General features: G+C 41.2%; 1 protein-coding gene across 3 annotated transcripts; it reads right to left on the bottom strand.

Moving 5' to 3' along the window:
* Positions 1-730: 730 nt before the first annotated feature.
* On the bottom strand, positions 731-22,987 carry LOC126849310 (protein groucho-like). Of its 3 annotated transcripts, none has more exons than XM_050591016.1 (12): positions 22,609-22,987; positions 15,077-15,174; positions 14,409-14,472; positions 12,590-12,646; positions 11,183-11,320; positions 9,206-9,491; positions 7,943-7,968; positions 4,625-4,777; positions 3,531-4,150; positions 3,029-3,301; positions 2,313-2,916; positions 731-1,574 (listed from the first exon to the last, which is right to left on the bottom strand). In XM_050591016.1, exons 1-12 carry the CDS (start codon positions 22,666-22,668, stop codon positions 1,464-1,466), a joined length of 2,490 nt encoding a protein of 829 aa, XP_050446973.1. In that variant the 5' UTR covers positions 22,669-22,987; the 3' UTR covers positions 731-1,463. The 3 variants fall into 3 exon arrangements, with proteins under 3 accessions (XP_050446973.1, XP_050446974.1, XP_050446975.1); XM_050591017.1 differs by having other exon boundaries at positions 12,602-12,646; XM_050591018.1 differs by lacking the exon at positions 12,590-12,646.
* Between the last annotated feature and the right edge of the window lie 113 nt (positions 22,988-23,100).

Below are 23,100 nucleotides of genomic sequence, written 5' to 3'. Positions count from 1 at the left end.
TAACATTACGCCGATGAACCTTCCATTGAACGCGCGTATGCATGGCCTCGCTAATTATACACCGGGTGGTGAGATTCGCACGGATTCGCGACGCAAAGGCATTAATAAAATAGTTTCGCTCGGCTATCATCGGCACGCGCATTTTTCTTCTTTTTTTTTTGAAGCTGTTTTTTTTTTGTTTTTCTACATTCATATATACTATATACCCGAATGCGCACGTGCGTATCGAGTCCACCCCGATTTGTTTTCATGACAATCGCGAAACCGTCAGCACGCCGCCCGCGCGAGCAGCGGTGACTGTTCTTTTTTTTTTATTTTTTATCGGCGGAATAGTGTCGTAATTTTCATGACGACCCGCTGCCCGTTGCGCCAGTATACAACTAAATATTGTTGATGCCTCTTTTTTGCGCTAACAACGTTCACGTGGATAGAGTAACGAGTGGTCCTTGTTTTTTTTATTTCCACCTATCCGACACCTATCCGTTGTATGCGCAGCTCCGATTTTTATCGCCGTGCCGACCACTAATCATTTTGTTTTTAACGATAGAACAGGAGCCATCTCGCTGTTTCGATCCTCCCCTTATTACTCAATTTTCACATTTTCCGAGAAATCCGTCGAATTATTCCCCCGTTAAAAAAAAATGGTAGCAAAAAGAAAAAATAATTTTTCAAAGATACGAAGAGCATAAATTGAGGGATTTGGAGGAGTTATTAAGGTTAAACAAAAGAGATTGTTTTATTTTAATTATCATACGTCATTTATTGAGATGGATTTTTGCACTCCACCTCTGTGAAATTCTTAATTTTTATATATTTACAATTTTTTTCTTTTCATGTACGCCTTCATCTCACTCTTAAGGGTAGTAGAAAAATATCATGATATAATTAAGACATGCTATTTACAAAATATGTACAAATATAAGAGGGACAAGAATAATCACAATCAAAGAGCGATCATACGCGCCAAGCGAAATAGATTCCAATCTGAAATAGATTCACTCTGTGTATAAAACAACCGGCAGTAGAATCTATAAATAACGATCCCAAACATTAACTCGCAAGTGATGTACTCAAATCTTGCTATAGTAGTTTGCATAGTACTCGATTCAATATTATATATTTTTATTTACTTCAGCAAATTCTATATTCATGAAAAAAAGAAAGAGACGGCAATTTTTGCATTTTGTAATCCGAAAAATATATTTATCGCAAAAAAAAAAAGTTCTTCAAATAATTGTTATTTTCAGCCCGTCAAAACATATGTTTCTCTAGCACGTTTTAAAATTTTTATTCTGCTGCAATTGTGCGATTGTTAAAAATCTATCAAATAATCTATCGCTTCCGTTTGGCTTTGATCTCACTTTCCTGTCAATGAACGAATAACAACGATAATGAAAAGAGCAATAACACTGTCATACTTTTATAAGCGCTTCGTTTCCAAGGGACAGTCAGTTGATAACGCTTCATGAGTACATGACCTCATAAACGGTGGCCTTCTTGTCGCCCGAACCAGTGACGATGTACTTGTCATCCGTCGATACGTCGCAACTGAGCACCGATGAGGATTCCTTAGACTGTAAATATAATCGATAAATATGTCGAGCGAGCCCGTTAAACGTCGCGCTGCTCGTTGGTAGAGAAAGAGATAGAGATAAGAAGAAGCAAGAGCGAGAAAAAAAAAGAGAGAAAAGAAGCACGAAAGATAGGACGTTATAAAAGTTTGAGAGCATCGAGGCTCGTTTGCTCGTTTTATGAAACATCAAAAACGTAAACATATTTACGAGCACAGATATCTATTATTCCGTCGCTTCGAAATCCGTTCGATAACAAAATCGCACGCTCAACGCGTAGCGCGCGATTATTCATAAGCTTTTATAAATCAGACTCTTTTTTTATGCTTATCGAGTCACGACTCGATGGCTCGTTTATATCGCGTAATTATATAGCATCTTAATGAGCTGCTTCGCGATCGTCCCCGACGCCTGTCTCGCCGTCTTGTCTCGCGCGTAACGCCGTACTTATTCTCCTCCGCGTGAAAGGTGCGAGGCAATTTATGTAATTTTCGAGTTTGAAATAAACGCACACATAATTTCGAAATTAAAAAATAACTTAAAATAACATTCTTCTTCTCTTATACATCTATATTTTTGTATTTTTAATATTTTTAAGACTGTGATATATAATCACGGTTTGAGATAAATTAAAAATATTTATTTCTTGCGCGAAATTTGCGTCAAATGTACATTTCAAAAACTTGTTTATTCGCATTAATCGAGAAGTGACAAAGAAAAAATTAACTAGTTGATACTAACCTGGAATAACGATGCTCCGAAAGGAGTACGCCATGCACTCAATAAGTTGTCCTTTCCCGTAGAAACGAACCATTTACCACAGGAGGCGAATCTCAACGACAATACGCAAGATTCGTGCAGATGCAATTGATACTTGTCCGGTTTCGTAGCATGTAACACTTCGACGTGCGAGTTCTCCATTCCGACCGCCAACCATTCGCCGGTGGGACAATAGCCGAGGGAGAATATCTGTGACGAAAAGTCGTGTTGCTGCAGTTGTCTGCCTTCGCGGAGGTCCCAGGAGCGGACGGTATTGTCGAGACCCCCCGTCCAAAGTTTCAAACCGTCGGCGGAAATATCTATGCATGAGGCGCCGTCCGTGTGGCCCTGGAATTGTCTGAGCAGCACTTGATTATGTAGATCCCATACAGCGATGTGTCCGTCGCTGCAGCAGCTGAAGCACACCTTTGAATCTGGCGATATTGCCAAGGCGTAGCATGCCGGTGCTGAGGATGTTAGTTCAGCCTTGATCCTCGGCGTCGGGCTGGCCAGGTCCCAAATACTTAGTTGACTCGCCTCACCGCCGACTATTAACGTCCTTCCATCCGGAAGTAACTTGACCGACCTATATTAGAGGAGCGCGGATCGTGACGATTTTAGTATCGGTGATGTCATTTCGACGCGTTCCGCATCGAATAAAAATAAAACGCATTCATCTCACTATCAGTCTTACCGACCTGATATAGTTGTCGCGTTGCAGACAGTCGAGCTGCGAGACTGGCTTCACGTTGCTCATACTTGTCTGAGCGATGTCCCAGACTTTGACGCAACCCTTACCGCCAGTGTAAACGTACTTGGTCGGATTCGAGATGGTCACCGCACAGACTACCTCGCCGTGATTCAAGGTGTTAATCTGACGCGCGTTACGCGGAATGCCTGGACCGGTGAGAGCATCCTGCGGGAAAGGCGACGGTTGCATCTGACCGTCGAGCACATGGTAGCTATACGCGCTGCGGAATAATTTCGTCTCGTAACAATGATTCTTCACCCATCTTATGTTAATTATCGATTACGGCACAAGTTTTTATATTTAGAAATTTATATTTGATCGATTAATTTTTTACTCGCGCAATTTGAATTTTAAAAGAAACTAAATCGATTCCATTCCTAAATCGAATTATAAAAATTCTCATTAAGAATGAGAAGCAAGTATTGACATCAATTCTGCGAGACACTCACGTTTTGCCTCCGGGTACGGCGATGGATCCCACTGAAGTCCTTATAGCCGCGTGTGGGTCATATAGTTGTAACGTGGAAGGCGGCCTGGGTGTCGCATAACCGTTGTAAGCCATAACATCGATATGCGGATGTTGGCCGTGCGCGGTCGGCACGAGATTATGAGGCGGCGGCGGGCCAGGAGGTGGATAATGCAACGCACCTGGGTAAGCGGCGGTCGGTGGCGGCACAGAACTAGGCAGTACCGGTGGAGCCTGATGCAACATTTTACTGGAGACTGACGGCGTCTTTATCCCACCGCTGCCGATCATCGTTGCCGATCCCGACGTCGGCGTCAACGGCTTGGAGATCGGCGTCGATGATTTCTCACGATCCTCCATCTTCTTAGCCGATGGCGTGCTCGCATTGCTACTGGTGCCGCTTCTGGGCGAGTGCGACGGCGCCACGATTGCGTCCCTCTTTGATGTTTGCACGCCGGTGGATCCTAACGACGGCACCGTTATCGAGGATGCCTTATCGAGGCCGTTCTCGCGTGGCGACGACGTGCCATTTGCCATTGGACTCGGCGGGCCATCGCTTGCGTCATCCACGATTAGATCCTGGTCACTCTTCTCGCCGTCACTCTGCGCGATAATTACACGTCTTATGCCTTCGGAGGCGATATAATTTTTTGCATCGCCTAACATATTATCGGTCTGATGAAGAAACCGCCGTTACAATTATTGCTCGTAGAAAAATCTTCGATAATTTGTCAAAATTTCTAAATTCTCTGGAAGAGTATCGTGAAAGAAAGAGATTGAAGAAAATATATAAATTATATTAAAATAAGAAAAGTATTTAGATGTGTTACTCGTGATTCTCCGCAGATCGATATTGCATCTTGAAAATGATAGATCGATATTGCATCTTGAAAATGATAGTTATTGGCCACTAAGCAATTATTGTCTACCGTCGTTTTACAAAAAAAAAAAAAAATCGATAAAGATTGGAAGTGTTTCTCGAGCAATACCGTCAACAATTGTATGGTATGGAGTCCGGCTTATGATGATGACTCTCTTAAAATACGAACAAGGTAATTTTTGTTATTAAGCACTTACGAGCACCACATCCTTATCTTCCTTCTTCATTTTCTTTATCGGGTGATCCTGATGATTATGCGAGTGATGAGAGTGGTGAGAATGATGAGTGTGAGTGGCCTCTTGTGGTGTACGTGACCGGCTGTATTTGTCGGCTGGCGATATCGAGCCTCTCTATAAAACGCACGATAACGAAATTAGGGTTGCACGAGATATCAAGACTAATCTTGATATTATCTTGTCTCGAAATTCAAGACAAGATCAAGACAAAATTTTTAATTATCAAGACAATATCAAGAGTATAAGATTGCCAACTTTATTGGTCTTGTCAAGATTGATTTTTTTAAAAAAGATAATAATATTTGTGAGATTTAAGTTTCCGTAAATTTTTAATACTAATATAATATTTTTATGAATATTGTCTTGTCTTAAATATCATCTTGTCTGGAATCTAAATGAAATCTTCTGAAAGCGTGATAAATGGTTCCATCGAATTTACGATTACCACGTAGAACATCTAGTATCAAAACCGCGAAGTCGATTCACACGAGAGATATCCCATTACAATGTTCGACAGAGAAACCTCTTAAAGGTAGATGTTTGCGTTGGCGGATAGATCGGCGCTAAACCGACATACGCGATGCGGAACGAAGAAGCAGTCGGATACACAGTCGGGCCTCTCGCGTCTCTCTCCCCCGTTAATTCCGCGGATCTCGTTAATCTCGTTTAACAACAGACACCACGCGGCAAGTACACAGGCTGGAACAACAATCAGCCACATATTCCCTGTGGCGCCGACGAACGTGACAAAACCGTAATTACCCGCGTCGACGCGGGTTATTATCAATCGTCACGCGAACGCTCGCGATAATCGATTTCGACTTTACCAGCTACTATACCCACCTCTCGATATCCACTCGTACGCGAACGTATTAAAATTTAACTTTCATCGACGTTGCATTGCGCCGATTTTTCACCTGCGCGACGCTTTTCGATGAAATATCAATTTGGCGAGCGGCGAAGCGTCAGGACGACATGCGATAAAATCGCATCTCTGGCCGATGTTGTTATGCGAAATTTATTTATTTATTTAATTATTAAGTGCGCTCGAAAAAAGAATTTCCTCGAACAGTAGATATGCATGCTGTTGTGTATATTTATCAAACATAAATATACATAGAGCGAATGAGTTATACATGACATTGCAAATAGGACTCGCAAATAATAAGAATGTAAGAACAAAAAAACGCTCGGAGGTAGCAAGCTTACGACGATAATATGTATCATGTCAATGTTTATGAATTATGATAATTATAGGCGAGCGCAGATGTATAGCGTCTATCGTGAAGCAAGTATGTATATATCCAGTGTGTCAAGGAATTCGCGCAGCGGATCTAATAATAGCATGCATTTCGGTAAGAAATTTCCGCGAATTTCTCTGCGCAACGAGAGAAAAGTTGGCACGCTTCGTCGCGCGGAATTGGTCTCATCGGTCTCATCGGTCAACTCGTAATAGAATGTAATGGAATTCAGTACGACGAGACACGCGAGGAGCATGTAAACGAACAAACAGACGATAGTTAAAAAGAGGAAAACACGAAAGGAGATGCAGCGCGGCGCACGCGGACCGACCGTGACAGTCGATAATGATTATAGAATGGAGCATCTCGAGCATCACGCGATTGACGCGGCAGAAGAGGCGAAGGGAAGAAAAACCGTGGTAAGGAAAGAAGCACGACCCAAGGGTACCTTAGGAAAGTGGTGCCTGGGCATCGGCACGGACGCAGCGAGGAGAGAAGAAAATAGAATGGCGAGAGGCGGAATGAGAGGGCGTCGATGGGCGTTTCGCGGTCCCGCGATGATTACAGGCTCGGCAAACCCGTAATATAAGATATACCCTTTCTTTCACCCCCTCCCTCCCTTCCCCCGTGTTATTCTTTCTCGTCTTCCTTTTCCTCGACCTTTTCGGCGACACGGCGAGACTTTGAGATGTAGACGCGCGATATTACCTCGAGAGGAGAGACGTGTCCGTTTTTGAAAGCTTGAATGTAATTTATAGATTAATTAGTATATTTTCCTTACAGGTGAAAAATCTTATCGTATCTCACTGTTTTATTTTTTTACGACAATTAATTATATAATTATAATATAAACGAAATAGGAATTTATTTCTCCAGTAAAATCGCGATTAAAGAAAGAAATAAAAATTACTTTTAATAACGCGGTATAGCAAATAACTCGGTAGCAAAATAATACGCACTGCCATTCTTTGCCTTCTATATTTTCGCCATTTTACACACCTCTCCTCGCGCCCTTAGGCGCATAAAAAATATAAATTGTAATATGCAGCACACGCACTCATACGCGTTAGGTACGTTGGAGCAGCGCTCGTTGCACTCTTGACGCGCGTGCGAGTCAAGTTACGCGCGCGTAATGTGCGTGTAATACACGAGGCCGCAATAAGTGCCACTCGGTTGAGTGCATTGTACATTGTAGAAGCCGTACGCGTTTCATATATATATATGTACATCGAATAACAAAATATATTACTTTCACAAAGCGCAGCATAGTCATTGTGTTCCATCAACTTTTAGAAGATTTTGTAAGGCCTTTCCACACCTCACTCTTTCGATTATACAATAGGATTTATCCTTTAGCGCAATTTATTTATTCACGCGCATAAATAAAAATATAAACTTATTATATTTGATGTGAATTATATTATATATATAGTATAATTACTATTTTAATATTTTGCTGTATTATTCCACAATTTTCTACATATATAGAATGTATAATATATATTTACATAATTGTGAGTTTTTTAAATTAAAATCATTCAATTTTCATTTACATCAAATGCAATAAATTCGTATTTTTATTTATGCATGTATATGTATATTGTAGCGCTGTAAAATAAATTCTATTCTCGACTGTGAGAGACATGTGAAGAAGATGCCTTCAAAGTCTCCGGATCTTTTTAAAGTGAACGAAACATTCGTAAAAACTTCTTACTGCATTTCGTAAAAGTAATATATTTCGCTATACAATGTACGCGTATATGTATACGAAACATCTATATATATGTGTGTGTGTGTGTGTGTGTGTGTGTGTGTGTGTGTGTGTGTGTGTGTGTGTGTGTGTGTGTGTGCGTAAACATATTTTAGCTAACTATTGTACATTACAAACATAAACAAATAAGGAATAATATCTAAATGATCATTTACGCTACTAATATAAGAATCGTTCACATTCGTAATCTCATTGAAATTCATAATGTTGCCACAGTGCAAGTTAAATAATTCACATTGTGATAAAATGGGAAAATATGCTACTCACGTGTCTCTCCTCCGTCGAGCTTAGACCTGAAAGAAAACAAAAGCACATAGTGTAATGTTCGCTGCAAATTTAATTAGTTTATTTAAACATAGATTTCTCCGCATAAATATACCACACCACTAATTAGAATCTCCTCCTCCCTTTTCCCCTTTTCTATCTAATAATAAATATTTTAATTGAAAAAATTAATTCAAAACTCTTCGGAGAATTAGTATACATATTAGTATATGTCTAAAAATCTAAAAGAACAATAAGATACGCAAATCGCGCGGGAATATTGGGAACGATCTAATATCAAGTATCGCGCATCGATAAACCGTTAATAACGAGCCGCGTCGTAAAACGGCGGTCAGTAGCTATCTATCTAGAGGAGGGAGGGAAGTGCCCATATAAATGATCTTCATGCATATTTATGTGCGCTTTTCGCTGAAAACCGCCGTTAGCGCGTCCGCTTAACAGGGTGACGCAAACACGCCCGCTCTGTCGAAAGCGGATATCCGTAATAAAGCGCTTTGAACATTTCCCGGATTTTTCCGGGTGAGGAAAAGGGAGAGAGGGATCATCGAGAATTGACTATATATGTATGTTTTTTTTTTTTTCTTTACACCTTCGCCGATCTTCGCGATTCTATAACGATTGGTGGACAGCTCGCTCTCGTGTATGAATATACGTTAAAAATCGCAGAACTTTACGAAAATAATTTCGGTACCGGTTTTATATTTCGCGTGTATACTCCTCTACTGTTGCAAAAAAATTGTTGTACTAAAAAAGACCTTTAAAAATATCGGTATTATGTATAAATATCAAATATCGTTGTATCAAAAATTTTCATAGTACCGGAATATACATATAAATATACATATAAATTCGTAATGTATGTACTGATATAAATTTCACAAAATAAATTAGGAGAATAAAATAAAGAAAATAAATTCTGCGCTGCTAATTACAATCCCAAGTTCTTGTTATTCTTTTTAGATTTTTCTATTTATAAATCGCGAAAGACAAAAATACATAAATAATCTGGTTGATACTCGATTTCTTAAGCGAAATGAAATTAATGCGAGATATCATATATTTTTTTCTAATCGCAGAAAACTATAAATAGTATCTAATAATATTGAGTAACAACCGCGAATTTTGTAAAATAATTAGAAATAAAAGTTGAGACTTTTGTGATATGCAATCACGATACGCAATCACAGTGCGGCTGCGTAGATAGATATCGAATATAGATATGGTCAGAACAGAGTCGAGACTTACCGCCATTGCTCTTGAGATCATCCGGCTGACCGCGATGGATATCCTGCTTGCCAAGCATTGACAGGGAATGCGCGGCGGCGGTCGCGCCTGGGTTCGCGGCGACCGCCCCGGGTGTCAGGCCGAGGCCGAGCAAAGCCGCGGACGCGGAAGTCGGCACCGGAAGCCCGCCAGCTGGCCCCAATCCGGGAAGTCCAGGTAGACCCGGATGAGCGGCTATCGCCGCCGCCGGTGGTAGTTGCTGAGCGTGCATTTGCTGAAGAATCCGCGGTATGTCTTGCCTCTGTTGCTGTAACCGCGTACGTAAAATAACATCCATAAATCGATCGTGTGTGTGTATATATATGTTGTGTGGTTTTGTTGTATGGTAAAGGCTCACTAGAAGATAAATTAATACTGACAATGTGCTATCAAATTTAGCTCGAAGAACTTCATTATGAGCGCGCACGATAATGTATTATTAAATGAAAGAAAATAGAAAGAGAGCGAGAGAGAGGAAAAGTCCAGAGACTTTAAAATATAAGTTTAAGACTTTAAAATATAATAAATATTGCTATATTTATTTTCACAAAAATATATAGATAATATTTTAAAAAGTATTTTATTCCGTCCATACAACAGAGAAAAAAACCTCGCGTGTTATCTCTGCGATCGCAACATCGAAAAATCGCGCGACTCTCGCGGACAAGATACACGTCGAAAATCGCGGTGTTCGTTCCCGGCGCGTGAAATGAAACGTAATAGTCCCAAACGAGGTTTAACGCGCCGTGAATAATACGCGCAACGTGTGGCGAAGCGATGGAGGAGGAGGGGGGGGGGCGAGGGGGGGAGGAGCGGAGAAAATAGCGGGAAGAGAGGATCGGAATCACGCCATCATCATCGCGTTTTGCCTCAGGGCGGGAGCGGGAGGAAGATGAAAGGGAGGGATGGAGGGAAATGAGGGGGTTGGAGGACTATACGTTCCTCGCGCGGTGTTATTAAACGAAATATTGATTCAACCTCTGTTTACCGAATAATACATATTCATGAGGGTTAGCGCTTCTGTCTATTTGCCTTCATTGTCCCTTCGGTCGGCGCCGCACCCTTTCCCACCGCGTTTTACGTACCCCACCACCACGCCATCCCGTACTTTCCCCGTCGTACGAATCCCTTCGTCACGAACCCTTCTCGACAGCCCACAACACACTAGCACTGCTAATTATATTTTGCGTAACAGCGACGCGCGTCGCGTAATGACAGATTGGCGAGATTGCGGTTTGCGTCGCAATGACCTTGTCCGAGCGATTACTCTTTTGCGCTTTCACTCTGCCATGAAAGACGACTTTGATTAAGTATATCCGTGAAACCACGAGAAGGTAAAAAATGTTTTCGCTTTACTTTATCGAAGTATGTAAATGCTTTGCTAAAAATATATGAATAAAGATATGTTAAAATATAGGTCAACATATACATAAATGCAACGAACATTATATTAGAATTGTAAAATAAATGCTTTTGACGATGTCAAAAAAGAAACGTAATTCTGCCTTGTGACTTAATGAGAGTTTTGATTATACATTGATTGGCTTGCACAATGCGTTTCGAGATTAAATATCAGTTCTTTTTTTTTCAACGCGAACGTTTGCTTGGACGATAGCAACGAGGCCACGAGGTTGAGAAGTTATTCAAATCATGCGCGTGAGAATCAACTCGGAACTCAATTATACGCGACACGTCTATTGAATGCCAATCTCGCGTTTCGATCGCGTACGCAAGCGCGTTGCGCTTATCGTCGTTCCAATATCGGACTCGCACTGCGAAATGAAGAAGAGTCCCCAGCCATAGAAGCCGTGAAAAATATTAACAGTTATGAAATAATCACCGAAATAAAAAGATATCCGACAAATTGCTTTTGCATTGGAAAATTTAAAAAATATTTAGGAACTCTGTCCGCGCACTCTCTTTCTCTTTCTTCCGCTTGCTTTACACTCATGTACTTACTCCTACAATGTTATTTAATTCAGTCACCGTAATCTGCTTTGCCCTTTCAACGGCAGTCGCGACTTGCTGTTGATGTTCTTGAGAGAGAAATGGTAGAATTTGGGCGATAAGACCGTTCAGTCTCTTTGATATCTCCATCTACAAATGTAAAATACACATCTCCATGATATAAAAGTGCAATAAGATATGAAATAATTAGTTATAACATATTAAAAAAAAATGTATGTAAATATAATTTAATATAATATATACATATTTTTTAATATGTGCGTTAGAGCAATAATAATCTAATATAAAACTTAATATTTTTCTATTTTTAAAGCACACACACTGGAATGTTTAGGATTGATAAAAATAAATACACGTGTAAAGAGATTTTCTCTCCGGCTCTCGAATATCTTTGATGTATCGAGAATGTGTTTAGCCGTTGGGCTCGACAAACGGATTAGAATTCTCGGAAACCAGATAGAATGTTGAACACATCGCGCGCGAGTAATAGTTTAGGTCCAGCCTCAGCTTCCCCCCGGCTACATCCCGAATGGAGAAACGCTGTCCCGAGTGAGTAATGAAAGCGCGAGTCGAATGACGACGGCGACGACCGCCTAACGCCTCGTCGCCTTAAACGCGCGAGTAACGAGCGAGGCTGGCTACATATTTCTCTGACCGGGGGACGATCTGCTGTCAACAAGACGTCCGTTCCTCTATTTTCGTCGCGTCGTCGCGCACATCGTCTTCAGGCCGATGCTTAGGTACCGTGTATGCGCGCGCGCGCGTACATTCCGAGAATAAAGCATCCGCGAGCGACGCGAAGCATAAGATGAAGGAATAATGAGACGTATTTACGAAGCCAAGCCCCCTCCCAGCGACGCGACGACAATTCGACAGTTCGCCATGAGAATTTTGAGATACCTTCGCGGTTCTTTGAACCTGGCCAAGAAGTGCAACGGCAATCTCCGCCAGACGTGGAGTAATAGATAAATAGATAAATTTATCTTATTCTAGCATATAGAAAAAAGTATCCGAGTATATAGGAAAAAACTTATAAATGTATTATTAGCGAAAGATAAATAGAATTGAAAAATATAGCGCACAGAATCTGTAAATGAAGCATAATGTAATAATAGAATATAGTTAAAAAATAGAATTGAAAAAAATTGCCATACATGATGAAAGAATGAAATATACTTAATAATACATAAAATATAGATAATAATGCAGAAAATATAGAGATGCGTGCATGCAATTTTTAATAATAAGCGTATAACCCGCATAACAAGAATGTATTAATATAATATATCGAGGCATGTAGAAATAAGAGAAAATATATTTAAAAAAACATTCACGTTTAGAAAAATGAAAAGCTTTGTTGGCGACGAAATAGTATCAAAGCGAAATGAAAATTCTCACATTCAGACTCACATGCTTGTGCATCTCGACATTCAGGCCGTACGACATCTCGTAATACTGCAACAGAAAAATTTCTTATGATATATTTCATTAATTAATCCAGATGTATCAATGTGCGATTTACAATATTTTATCAGAAATGGGGATAATTTTTCCGAGAATGGCGATTTAATCGCAGAGAGATTTCCCGGCCCAGCGAGCGTTACACCGACGCGGTTTCAATCACGCGCGATAACGCGTTATTAATTATCGTTAATCGCGATAATGCACTCGAGAACTACCGGCGGAATGTACTTGAGAGGCCGGTTGCAGTTGCAGATGCAGAAAGAGAAAGAGAGAGAGAGAGAGAGAGAGAGAGCGCACGCGGGAGTCCGTGAGTAATACGAGACGAGGAGATGAATGCATGTAAACGCGCATTGGCCGCGTTACTGGTTCTTAATTTTACGAGCCATTAGTCCGGTAATTACACGAGCGAATTAATTGCGCCGTAAGTAAGTTATTTCATCCAGGAGATAGATACAGCGAGGAGGCGGAGAAGAGGAGAGGGTGGATGCTGGAAACGAGTATCTGGGGGATGAAGTGCACGATAACGGAGATTGTTGAGATTGGTCGGCAGAATGACGTACTCTTTCGCCGGCAGCAATAACCTTCTTTATAGTGGATGATGCAACAATGTTTTTAACGTGTCCTTAACGAGAAGATAACGGCGGCTATCGAGAAGAGGAAAAAGTATTCGCGTATCAAATGGACTAAGCAGAGATTAATTGCGTTTAAACTAGTGACTCGCGCCTCAACGTCGATTAGGTCGATGAGAAAACGTGACGGCGAATTAAAACCATAATGAGTCGACGGCTACGGACATAAAATTTGCGCGCTTTCGATTTAATTATCACGTTGCTCGTTGGTCGGCGTTCAATAAAGAGATTAATTAAAAGAATAACGCAACGTAATATGGAAAGATTTTAGACGTCGCTACACAATTTCGAAACTGCTGTCAATTTAAATAAATGCAGCTAGAAAGAGCACACACACACACACACACACACTTCTATTATCAAAATATTAATTTATTTAAACATTAAATTTAAATTTGACTTCTTTAATGCGCTCATATTTTTTTCACACTTCCGTCGCGAGAAAAAAAAAACAAACTGCTGCGAAAACGAAAAGATACGATATATTTCTCTCTCACGGCACTCGGAAATTCATAAATAACTGCGTTGCGGTATGCTTGCTTTTTTTGCCTGTCGTGTCGTAGAGGATGATCCACTTGATAGTGAACCGATGACGAGGAGAGGAGATGCTCGAATATTAATGAGCCGTAGACTGCTGTCGCGACCTCACAAGCGTATTACATACTTCGTCATTAGACGTGCGAGGCAGCGCGTTGTAGCCTAACTCGATGAGAGCCACTGGCTTTTAGAGTCATTAGCTATGCACAGTAGATGCGCACATACGCATGCATATATATATATATATATATATATATATATATATATATATATATATGAATATATGTATTATCCGACTATGCTACGCGCAACAAGCTAATGTAAGGCTCAGTCCCGGCCCTCGATTGGAGGATGCAATTAATGCTAAGAAGCCGAGGCGGTTTAGCGGTCGAGCGAGCATGATTATTCTGGAAGACGGGGAGAGAAACGGAGAGAGAGAGAGAGAGAGAGAGAGAGAGAGAGAGAGAGAGAGAGAGAGAGAGAGAGAGAGAGAGAGAGAGAAAGGAAGGAAACACAGAGGCAATCGAGGAAAACGTTACATCTAACCGACACGACTAACTTTACGACATAGCAATGATCGTACTCACCATCACGTAGTGTCGCTGAATCTCGATCTTCTCGGTGGCCAGTTTCTCGCACTCTAGCTTCAACCTGCGGAAAGAAAGAAGAAGAAACGTGTCGTGAAACGCATGTGAAAAACAGTCGAGTCGAGGAGAGACATGCATTGAATAAGCTGGCGAAACAGAGAGAATCCAAAGTAAGAGAGGAAAACTGCGAATCGCGAAAACCGCGTACTCTTTACGAATGGAATATGTTTCGCGTACGAAAAAAAAAAAGAAAGAAAAAAAAAAGAATAAGAGAAAGAAGTCCGCGTCGAGCAACGAGAAAAGTTTCGATCCGCGAGCTGCTGCTGCTGAAAAATGCAAGACCCGTCTTGCCGGTATTCGTGAAACTCGAAGCCCGAGTTCGTATATTCGCGAGCAGCCATTACGTATCCGGCGCACAACCACGTTGTATAGGATGGCGTGCAGCTGCGCTTGTTCCCAGACCTTTTTTTTTTTCTCGCGCGATACGACTCGCTACATCCTTACGCGCGCTTCCGCGTCGTTGGAAAATAGAAGGAAAACAAGAGGGAAAAAGAGAATGAACTCGCGGCGCGCGAATAGGAAAATATGCTCCGTGTACCTTTTTCCCGAGTGATGACAGACAATTTCCCGAGACCGATAAGATTACGATAAGAACGTCCAATACTCACGCGTGATATTGCGTTTGCAAGAAATTGAATTCCTCCTTGATCCTGTCACAGGACTCGCTGATCGTGCACTTGTACGATTGACCAGGCTGCGGCGGACCCTGCGGACAAAGAAAGACAGAATCCTCTGTTAGTCGCGAACTTGATCTAGCAATATATACATATAGATATATTGATCGTGTCCCAGAAACGCCGGCGGATCGATTCGCGCGTGGCTAGCTCTCGAGATCTACGTCCTCTCGTCCTGAATAATTAACTCCGTACAGCTGTTCGACCGCGAAAGGGCAGGGGTGCGAGCGAAAGTGATACGAGGTCCACGATAGATTGAAGGGGAGGGGGCGAGGGTGGACGGTGGTAGATGTAGACGCACACAACGAGACACGTGCATATGCGATTACACGAGGCCGAGGCCCCGTTCGGCAATTGTCGGTTGCGATCTCTCAGCCCATGTGAGCCATGCTGCAACAACGACTCTTTCTCCCTCCCTCTCTCTCTCTCTCACTCTGCGCGCGCGCGCGCATGAGAGAGCAAGTGTTAATTACATGTTTGCGGTGTCCGCGAGGATTACACGCTACAACCGAAACTATGAGCCTGCACTTCGTCGTGTACGAATACACGCGCACGCGATCGCATGTGTGTGTATATATGCACATAAATATATGTATATCGTTAATGACGATATGTATATGCGCACATCCGTGTCCTTCGGCGAATCCGTAAATTACATCACGGCGAGCGATGTGATATTTGTCTACACGCCACGTGAGGTTAACATCGTACGACTTCTTCATCCGAGCTAATGACATACGTTGAACTTAACACAATGAATGAATACTTGATTCTAAAACAACGATTCGCTACTCGGAGAAAAAAGAAGTCAAAGACGCTCGACCTTTTCCGTTTCAGCTACCTAGCGCGCGGTCGAAAGTTGCACGATCAAGTTGCTCGTTAAATTCTTGAAACCCGCGAGAGTAAAGAATGTGCCGGTTTCGAGAAAATAACAACAATAGGCGCGAGCGTGAGAAGAAAGGAAGATATATATATATATATATATATATATATATATATATATATATATATATATATATAGGTAAACGGAGAGGAAACGGATAGTCGGATGGAGGTTGCGGCAAGAGGAAGAGAGGAATTGCGGACAGGAGGAAGGGAGAGTGCGAGGCGGCCAAAGGTGGCCACGACGAGGGAAGTTGCGGTTTTCGCGGTCGCCGTGGTTGCGGCTTAGGCAAATTGAGATAGTTCGCAAACCACCGACCAGCTGACCCGACCGTCACGCCAGGATGCGCCAGGACGGCACATGCCGCACGTTGCCGTGCTCGATGCGTTTCTCCCCCCTCTCTCTCTCTCTCTCTCTCTCTCTCTCTCTCTTTCCTACTTGTGAAGATTTAGCGGTCTCGTAATATCGCATCGCGTATCATCTCCGTCCGAAAATTCATAAATCTTCTCCGCGATCCCCGAGACGAGAATGAACCCGTTATAAAAGCGGCATTGCCGATGGTATCCGGTGACACGATCAAGCACCACTGGTATGCCGGGCAAACATCACTGTATCGTATTTGTGTGCTTAGCCCGGCAAATGTTAGCCAGCATATCGCTTATGGTGCTTGTTGAGCGAGGGTGATGGTCGATAGTTTCCGCAGCGGCGGCGAGAAGGGTAAAGAGAGCCTCGGTTCGCTCTCTCGTAGAGGTAAAGGTACTCGGCGTCGCGTTCGCATCAGGTTAGCGCCGATCCGACGACGTGGACGCGAACGAACGAGCGAACGAGCGAGCGAGTGAGTGAGTGAGTGAGTGAGTGAGCGAGCGAGCGAGCTGAGCACGAACACGAACGCATACATCGTGTTTGTCCATCCGTCCATATAGGGCTGTTTGTCGTTGCTCTCGCTGTTTGAAGAACGTCGGGATCCCGGTCTGTGCAAACTCCTCATTATTGTGAACAGTGCACACGGGATATAAAGCGCGTGCGCGCGCTCGCCCGACCCGCCGAAGTTACACGTGTCAAGTCGCGCGTCACATGTGCGTATACACACGGTTGCAATTCTTTTTCTTTTCCTTTTCTTTTCGTGTGAGACGGCAGCCGATGCAACGTTAGTAACGCTCGCGCGACAAGGTCAATCTCCTCTTAGCAAAAAATCGCTAATTCTCGAGGCGAAATTTTCGCAATTCAGTTTGCAGCGTTCCTCGTGCTCGATCGTAATTATTTTTTTTTTTTTTATCGTCAAGTTTCTCCTTACAACTGTTTACAATTCATGTTATTACGTTAATGTAAGATTTTTTTTTAATTATGTATTTAAGATTAATGAAAGAAAGGGAAACTTTCCGAGATAAAGCGATGATCTAAATATATAATTTTATGACTAAATTAACGGTCGCAATTAACATCAGTCCGATTTTGCATCATTTACACGTGCATCGCGTGTACTGGAACGTTTCTTATTTACCGTGTCGTCATCATCTAATTATGTTTACGAATCGCTACACACATAGTCTAATGTCAATATTTTCCAACTAAAATACATTTCAGAAAACTCATCAGTGAGAGAGTGGTTTGAACAGTCGGGCGAGCATTTATTACTTTTTATCTGATGACTCTAGGTCTTAAATTGGAAGATGTCGTCAATTAAATCATGAATTACGATCTCGATCAGGGAGACGTTCTTTCAGATTGATTAGCGACGATTAATTAAATAACTAAATGCACCTTCGCGGGATCACAATGCTCGTCTTCGACGATAGAAATCTTGGCGTACTCGAGAAATTCCTCCGCTCTGTTATACTAATTAATCATAAACTCGATGATGAGAGAAAGAGAAATTTTATTACATCTCGATAGGAGCTAGATAGCAAGGTAGTAAAAATAACAGGCATAAAAAAGATATGACAAAAAACTTGACGTGATATATATTGTAAAATGGAGAGGTAGATATAAAAACAGGATTATATTAAAACTGTCTTCTTTTTGCATAGACAGTTTTTTGCTAATTCTCTCTTTCAACAGTTTTCGATTATATTCAGATCTTATACGACTCTAAGCATTAAAACATTTAATTTCTTTTTATATTTGAAAGGATCGCTATACAACTTTGTATGTATCTGTGCGTACGTGAGATATGCCTGCATATGTATATTATATTTTGTTGAAAGATAAATTGTTTATTAAGAATTTTTATTAAAATTATTAAGAATATAAATTTATTAAGAATTTCTATTATTTTAATATATCTTTTTATTCACAAATTATGAAAATAACATAATTTACATATTGTCTATCAGCGTTAAATTATTTTCATCGAAAAAATTTCATATTATTTTTCTTTTTTATGTCGGATTGTGTAAAAACTATAAACGAGCTTCTTTATGTTTAATAATGATTATGTGTTTAATTTTTAAATATTTGCTTTGGTAAATAATTTGTACATTGTATGTTTATACGTCAGCTGTCATATCTTTTTAGAAGACGAATTTGACGTTACTCCTAGATATGTATTTTTTTCGTAAAGTCCTATTTATTTTCCATTTCAAAATACATTGTAACGTCAGCATTAATAATTTCGATGAATGAACAATTTAAAACCGGGCTAGGAATTTTATCTCTTATATTTTATACGTGCATTCATATGGTTTTCAATTTATCTCTATTTATAGCATCATACGTGTATGAAATACGAATGTAAGATTAAATACAAAATAACATACTAGACATGTTTCGAATAGCTAAATAATTTTTTATCGAAAGCAAAACATTTTTGATATTATTATATAATTATCGCTACTGTTTATATTTATTTCGAGCTCAGGACTCGAACTTATAAACAACTGCCAAAACACAAGCAGATTTAATTTATTATTTAAAATTAGTACGTAACACGTATGGCAAACGTGTCGAGCCATGAATGTTACTCCTTTATCAAATTTATATCAACTAATGATATATTGTGGGATATGTGTTATCTCTTTATCGCGGGGTATGTGTACGAACGTATTAATCGGCTTGACAAAGATCAATAAGATATATAGATATATTTCTAAATACAAAACCTCGAAAGTCCTCGAGTCAATCTAGGCAATAGATCTAATTTCTAAGAGCCAGTCGTTCCATGGGACATAAGACAGTCGGTTTAAAGGACTCAACGTTACAATAAGAATTCTGTTTGTATACGCGCGCGCGTATGTATGTATGTGTGTGTACAAAAGGGAGAGGGCGAGGGAACCGGACGAGGGGTATCCGTTGAAACTTTCCGCCTGGGGTTTCGTAATGATCGACGGGCTGGTTTGCCCGGAAATAATATTTGTACAGCTTGTACGTAAACAGCCCTGGCGGCCCTGCAGAGTGCCAATAACCACCGCCTGTGTCAATTCGGTCAAGCACCGGAGCGTCAACGACGACGACGACGACGACGACGACGACGTCGACAACGATGCTAAGAAGGGACAGCAATCGTCGCCACAGATCGAAAGCGTCGGTGAGGACGTCGACATTCAAAAGCGCCGAGTCGTTCGATAGTTTGACTGCGACAGAGATAAGTAACTTACATTACCGTTAACCTCTATTTTCGTCCCTTCGCGATTCAGATCACGTGACGCGAATTAATCGAGAGCGTCGGTCGCGACCGTTTCCCGATAATTAGTAAATTTGTCACTGTCATATAAATACGTGACTCGATCTTGGGCATGGCTTACATACATAACGACGACATTCTTTGGAAAATTGAAAGCGTATCGTCGAGATTTAATTGAGTGTCCACGTTGCGCGTCACTGCGCGTAATAATAGATTAAAGTCGTAGAATGTGGGTCGCGTTAAAAAAAAAAAATATGACGCATGTCGAGTCTCGTTTGCGGAAGTTTCGTCGCTCGCCTCGTCTAAGATTTTCGTCGGACGAATGTTAATGAAAGAAAGAGATCGGAGAGACGAGGTGGCCAACTGTTTGCACGTGACGAGATTTATAATGCTCGCGCCAATTGCACGTAACAGGCTTCGCTCATTCCGCGGTGTAATTCATCGCGGTGTAATTACCAATGCATATTGCGGTTTTGCGGAAGTGCGCGCGAGCCCGCGCGGCCCGCAAATTTCGTGGTGCGCGAGCGATATCATTTCGCCATCTCTCTCTCTCTCTCTCCCTTTCCCTATCTCTCTCTCTCTCTCTCTCTCTCTCTCCCTCTCTCTCTTTCTCGTCTCGATTTCAATTTTGTTCCCGTCTCTTCCTTCTCGCGTCACGCTGGGAAATAATTACAACGGGAGATCGGTCCGTGTCGTCGTTGGCGGAACACTAATGAGATTATCACCACACGCGCGCGTTTGTGAAAGCATTTAGTACAAACAAAAATGGCACGAATGAAAAAGAAATATGAGTAGATATATCTTTTACTTTTTCTTTTTTATATCTTTAATGCGCATAAGAAAATATATAAATAGACATTATTGTTTAAATTGACCAATCATCCGCGAATAATCCCATCTTTTCTCTCAAGAGTCTCATCCGAGAAGCAAAGCTCAGTCGCCTCGCCGTTAATGCTAATATGTACTTTCAGAGACGACGAGAGAATAAGGTTAACGTTTTATTTGAGTGAAATTTCTCGATGTAGGGAAATCTGTTGCGGAGTCTCGGATATCGGTGCGCCCGCTTTGGAAATCTTCCAGGGCGGTTCGTTATCGCCGCGCGACAGCAACGAGAGAGCAAATCCATTTTTACGCGACGTGGCTTTTTTTTTTCCGTGTGTGTATCTATTTTTCCCACTTTTTCGTTTGACTTTTTTTTTTCGCTCCACCGGACGGCAGGGAAGAGCGGCGGGAGGAGGGGAAGGCGCGCGGTTAATCGTTGTGCGCGCCCGATGGTATAGCTACAGATATAACGTAATTGCGGATACCGGGGGCGGAGGCGGCTTCGGCTCTCCCCTCCCCCCTCCCCCTCACCTCGCCACCCCGCGCGTCGCGATATATAGATTTATTTTCGTCGTTTGCGTACGAGCATTTCCGCTTCGGCTCGCCGGGTGTTTACAGTCGAATGAAAATTTGCTCGGCAGCCAAATATTTTTCCGTCGTCGCGCTCGGCTCTGTTCGCGCGCGCGTTTCGCCCTTCCCCTCACTCCTCCTTTTACGCCCCCGCCCCTTGTATAACGCGTGTGGGTCAATTTCATTCGGTACGTATTTATACACGGTTGCGTACAGATATTTAGCGCGGAGACCTATACGTGCGTGCGTGCGTGCGTGCGTGCGTGCGTGCGTGAACGCGGGACTATTAAGCATTAGAGAGATGGGGGAGAATCGGGAGGAAAATAAATAATCGCCGGAAAGAATTTATTGTGGCTTAAGCTTCGCGCGCCAGCTTGGAAAACGTTAATTCGCCGCCGCTACTTTTTAATTATCTCGTTACTCTGCGAGAGCGACGTTGACAGCGAAGAAATAATGCGATTCATAGGCACGAGCGATGTGTATCTGATAATAACTATATATGTGGTGAGTAAATATCGGTCGATTAACTTCAAAGTTAGCGCAGTTTATAGACACAAGACAAGGTAAGTAAAAAACACAATTTTCTTTATGATTAATTATTATAGAAAGATTAATTTTCCTCAAGTCTAAAGGTATAAAGTGCATCAGAATGAATGGATATATAATAGAAACATAAAACATGAAAAAATAAGAAAAGATATTTTTACAGTGTTAAGATACATCCGTAAAATTTAATTTTGAATGTATCTCCAAAAAATATACGCACAAAGAAATAAAAGCTCTTTACAAATAAGTATCATAATCACAAAGGAAAGTTTTCACTCCAATTCAATACGACAAAATAGGACAATGACCAGACTATGTTCAACCGTGACTGATCGATTTGTTTTACTATCTAGAAAATATATCTACAGCTTATATTTATTATCCGCTATAAATTTTTTTTTCCTTAGACAAATGATTTATTTATTTTCCGTTTAATTCGTTATTTCTTCTTGTGTATAACCGTTATAAATTACATGAATTGTAAGATGCCATTTTGAAAAAACCTTCGATATCTTAAAAATCTTAAATGCATTTTCTGTCAATACTTTGCTCAGTTTTAAATCAACTTTTTGTTAATGTTAAAAATTATCACAATTCTTTTTAATTTTCAACACTATATATATATATATATATATATATATATATATATATTGTAATTAGGAAGCTCTCGAATTAAAATTCTTTCCAATGTAAATTAAAAAATATTTATTATCTATTGGATTCTCTAAAATTTAATTTTCAACAAACTTTACATTACCATTACTTTAATTTTTTATAATTCAAAAGCTAATAATATCTCGATATTTTTATAAAAGAAAGATCGATTGAATATTGAAATCCGCTTCCGTTCAAAGGCAGTGCGCTTGGTAAGGCAATCGAAACGAGAATAATGTGTTCATGTTCTAGGAAAGGAATCTTGCGACTCCAAACGCATTTTGGAGAATCATCAGGGGAAACGATCCCGTTCTTATTTTCACATCCAATGATATTATTCGTAAAAAATGGAAAAAAAATTTGGATTCGTACCGGATGTCGAGCTGCTGCCACGGCTACCGCTGCCGCGTTGATACCGGCACTAGAATACATATTATTCCAAAAGTTTTGCTACTATGTCACTACCGCACTTCGTCCAGAAACCAGGAAACGATATTCTCACCGTTACTCATCACAGCCGCGCGAGGTAAAAAAAACAGCGAGGTATTAACACACGTTCATCACACACTATGGAATTAAATTTTAATTCACAATGACGATTCGTACGAACACCCGTTATGCAATATCACACATATGTAAAATATTTGTGAATCGCGCATCGTCGAAAGACACGTTACACAGCTGATACAATAATAGTTGCGCGAAGCGATCCACATCCAACGGCGCGTGTGTGTCAACTGATGAACTGCCGCCGTCGTCGTCGCTGCCAATCGCCAAGAAGCGTTCGTCCCGCCACCTTCCGGACGCTAGGTGTCGCCCCGGGATATTCTCCACGTGCTTCGTCACAGACCTACCGTAAAAAAA

Source organism: Cataglyphis hispanica, chromosome 4, assembly GCF_021464435.1.
Source record: "Cataglyphis hispanica isolate Lineage 1 chromosome 4, ULB_Chis1_1.0, whole genome shotgun sequence".
In the NCBI taxonomy this organism is placed as follows: domain Eukaryota; kingdom Metazoa; phylum Arthropoda; class Insecta; order Hymenoptera; family Formicidae; genus Cataglyphis; species Cataglyphis hispanica.
This window is presented reverse-complemented; position numbering and strand designations above follow the sequence as displayed.

Bases quoted from the DNA above. Each gene is read 5' to 3' on its own strand.
- LOC126849310 (XM_050591016.1), bottom strand. From the start codon at position 22,668: ATGTATTCTAGTGCCGGTATCAACGCGGCAGCGGTAGCCGTGGCAGCA. The intron at 15,175-22,608 runs GTACGAATCCAA...CTTTGTCCGCAG, and splicing joins TGGCAGCAGCTCGACATCCG to GGTCCGCCGCAGCCTGGTCA. The intron at 1,575-2,312 runs GTTAGTATCAAC...TTATATTTACAG, and splicing joins TCGGAGCATCGTTATTCCAG to TCTAAGGAATCCTCATCGGT.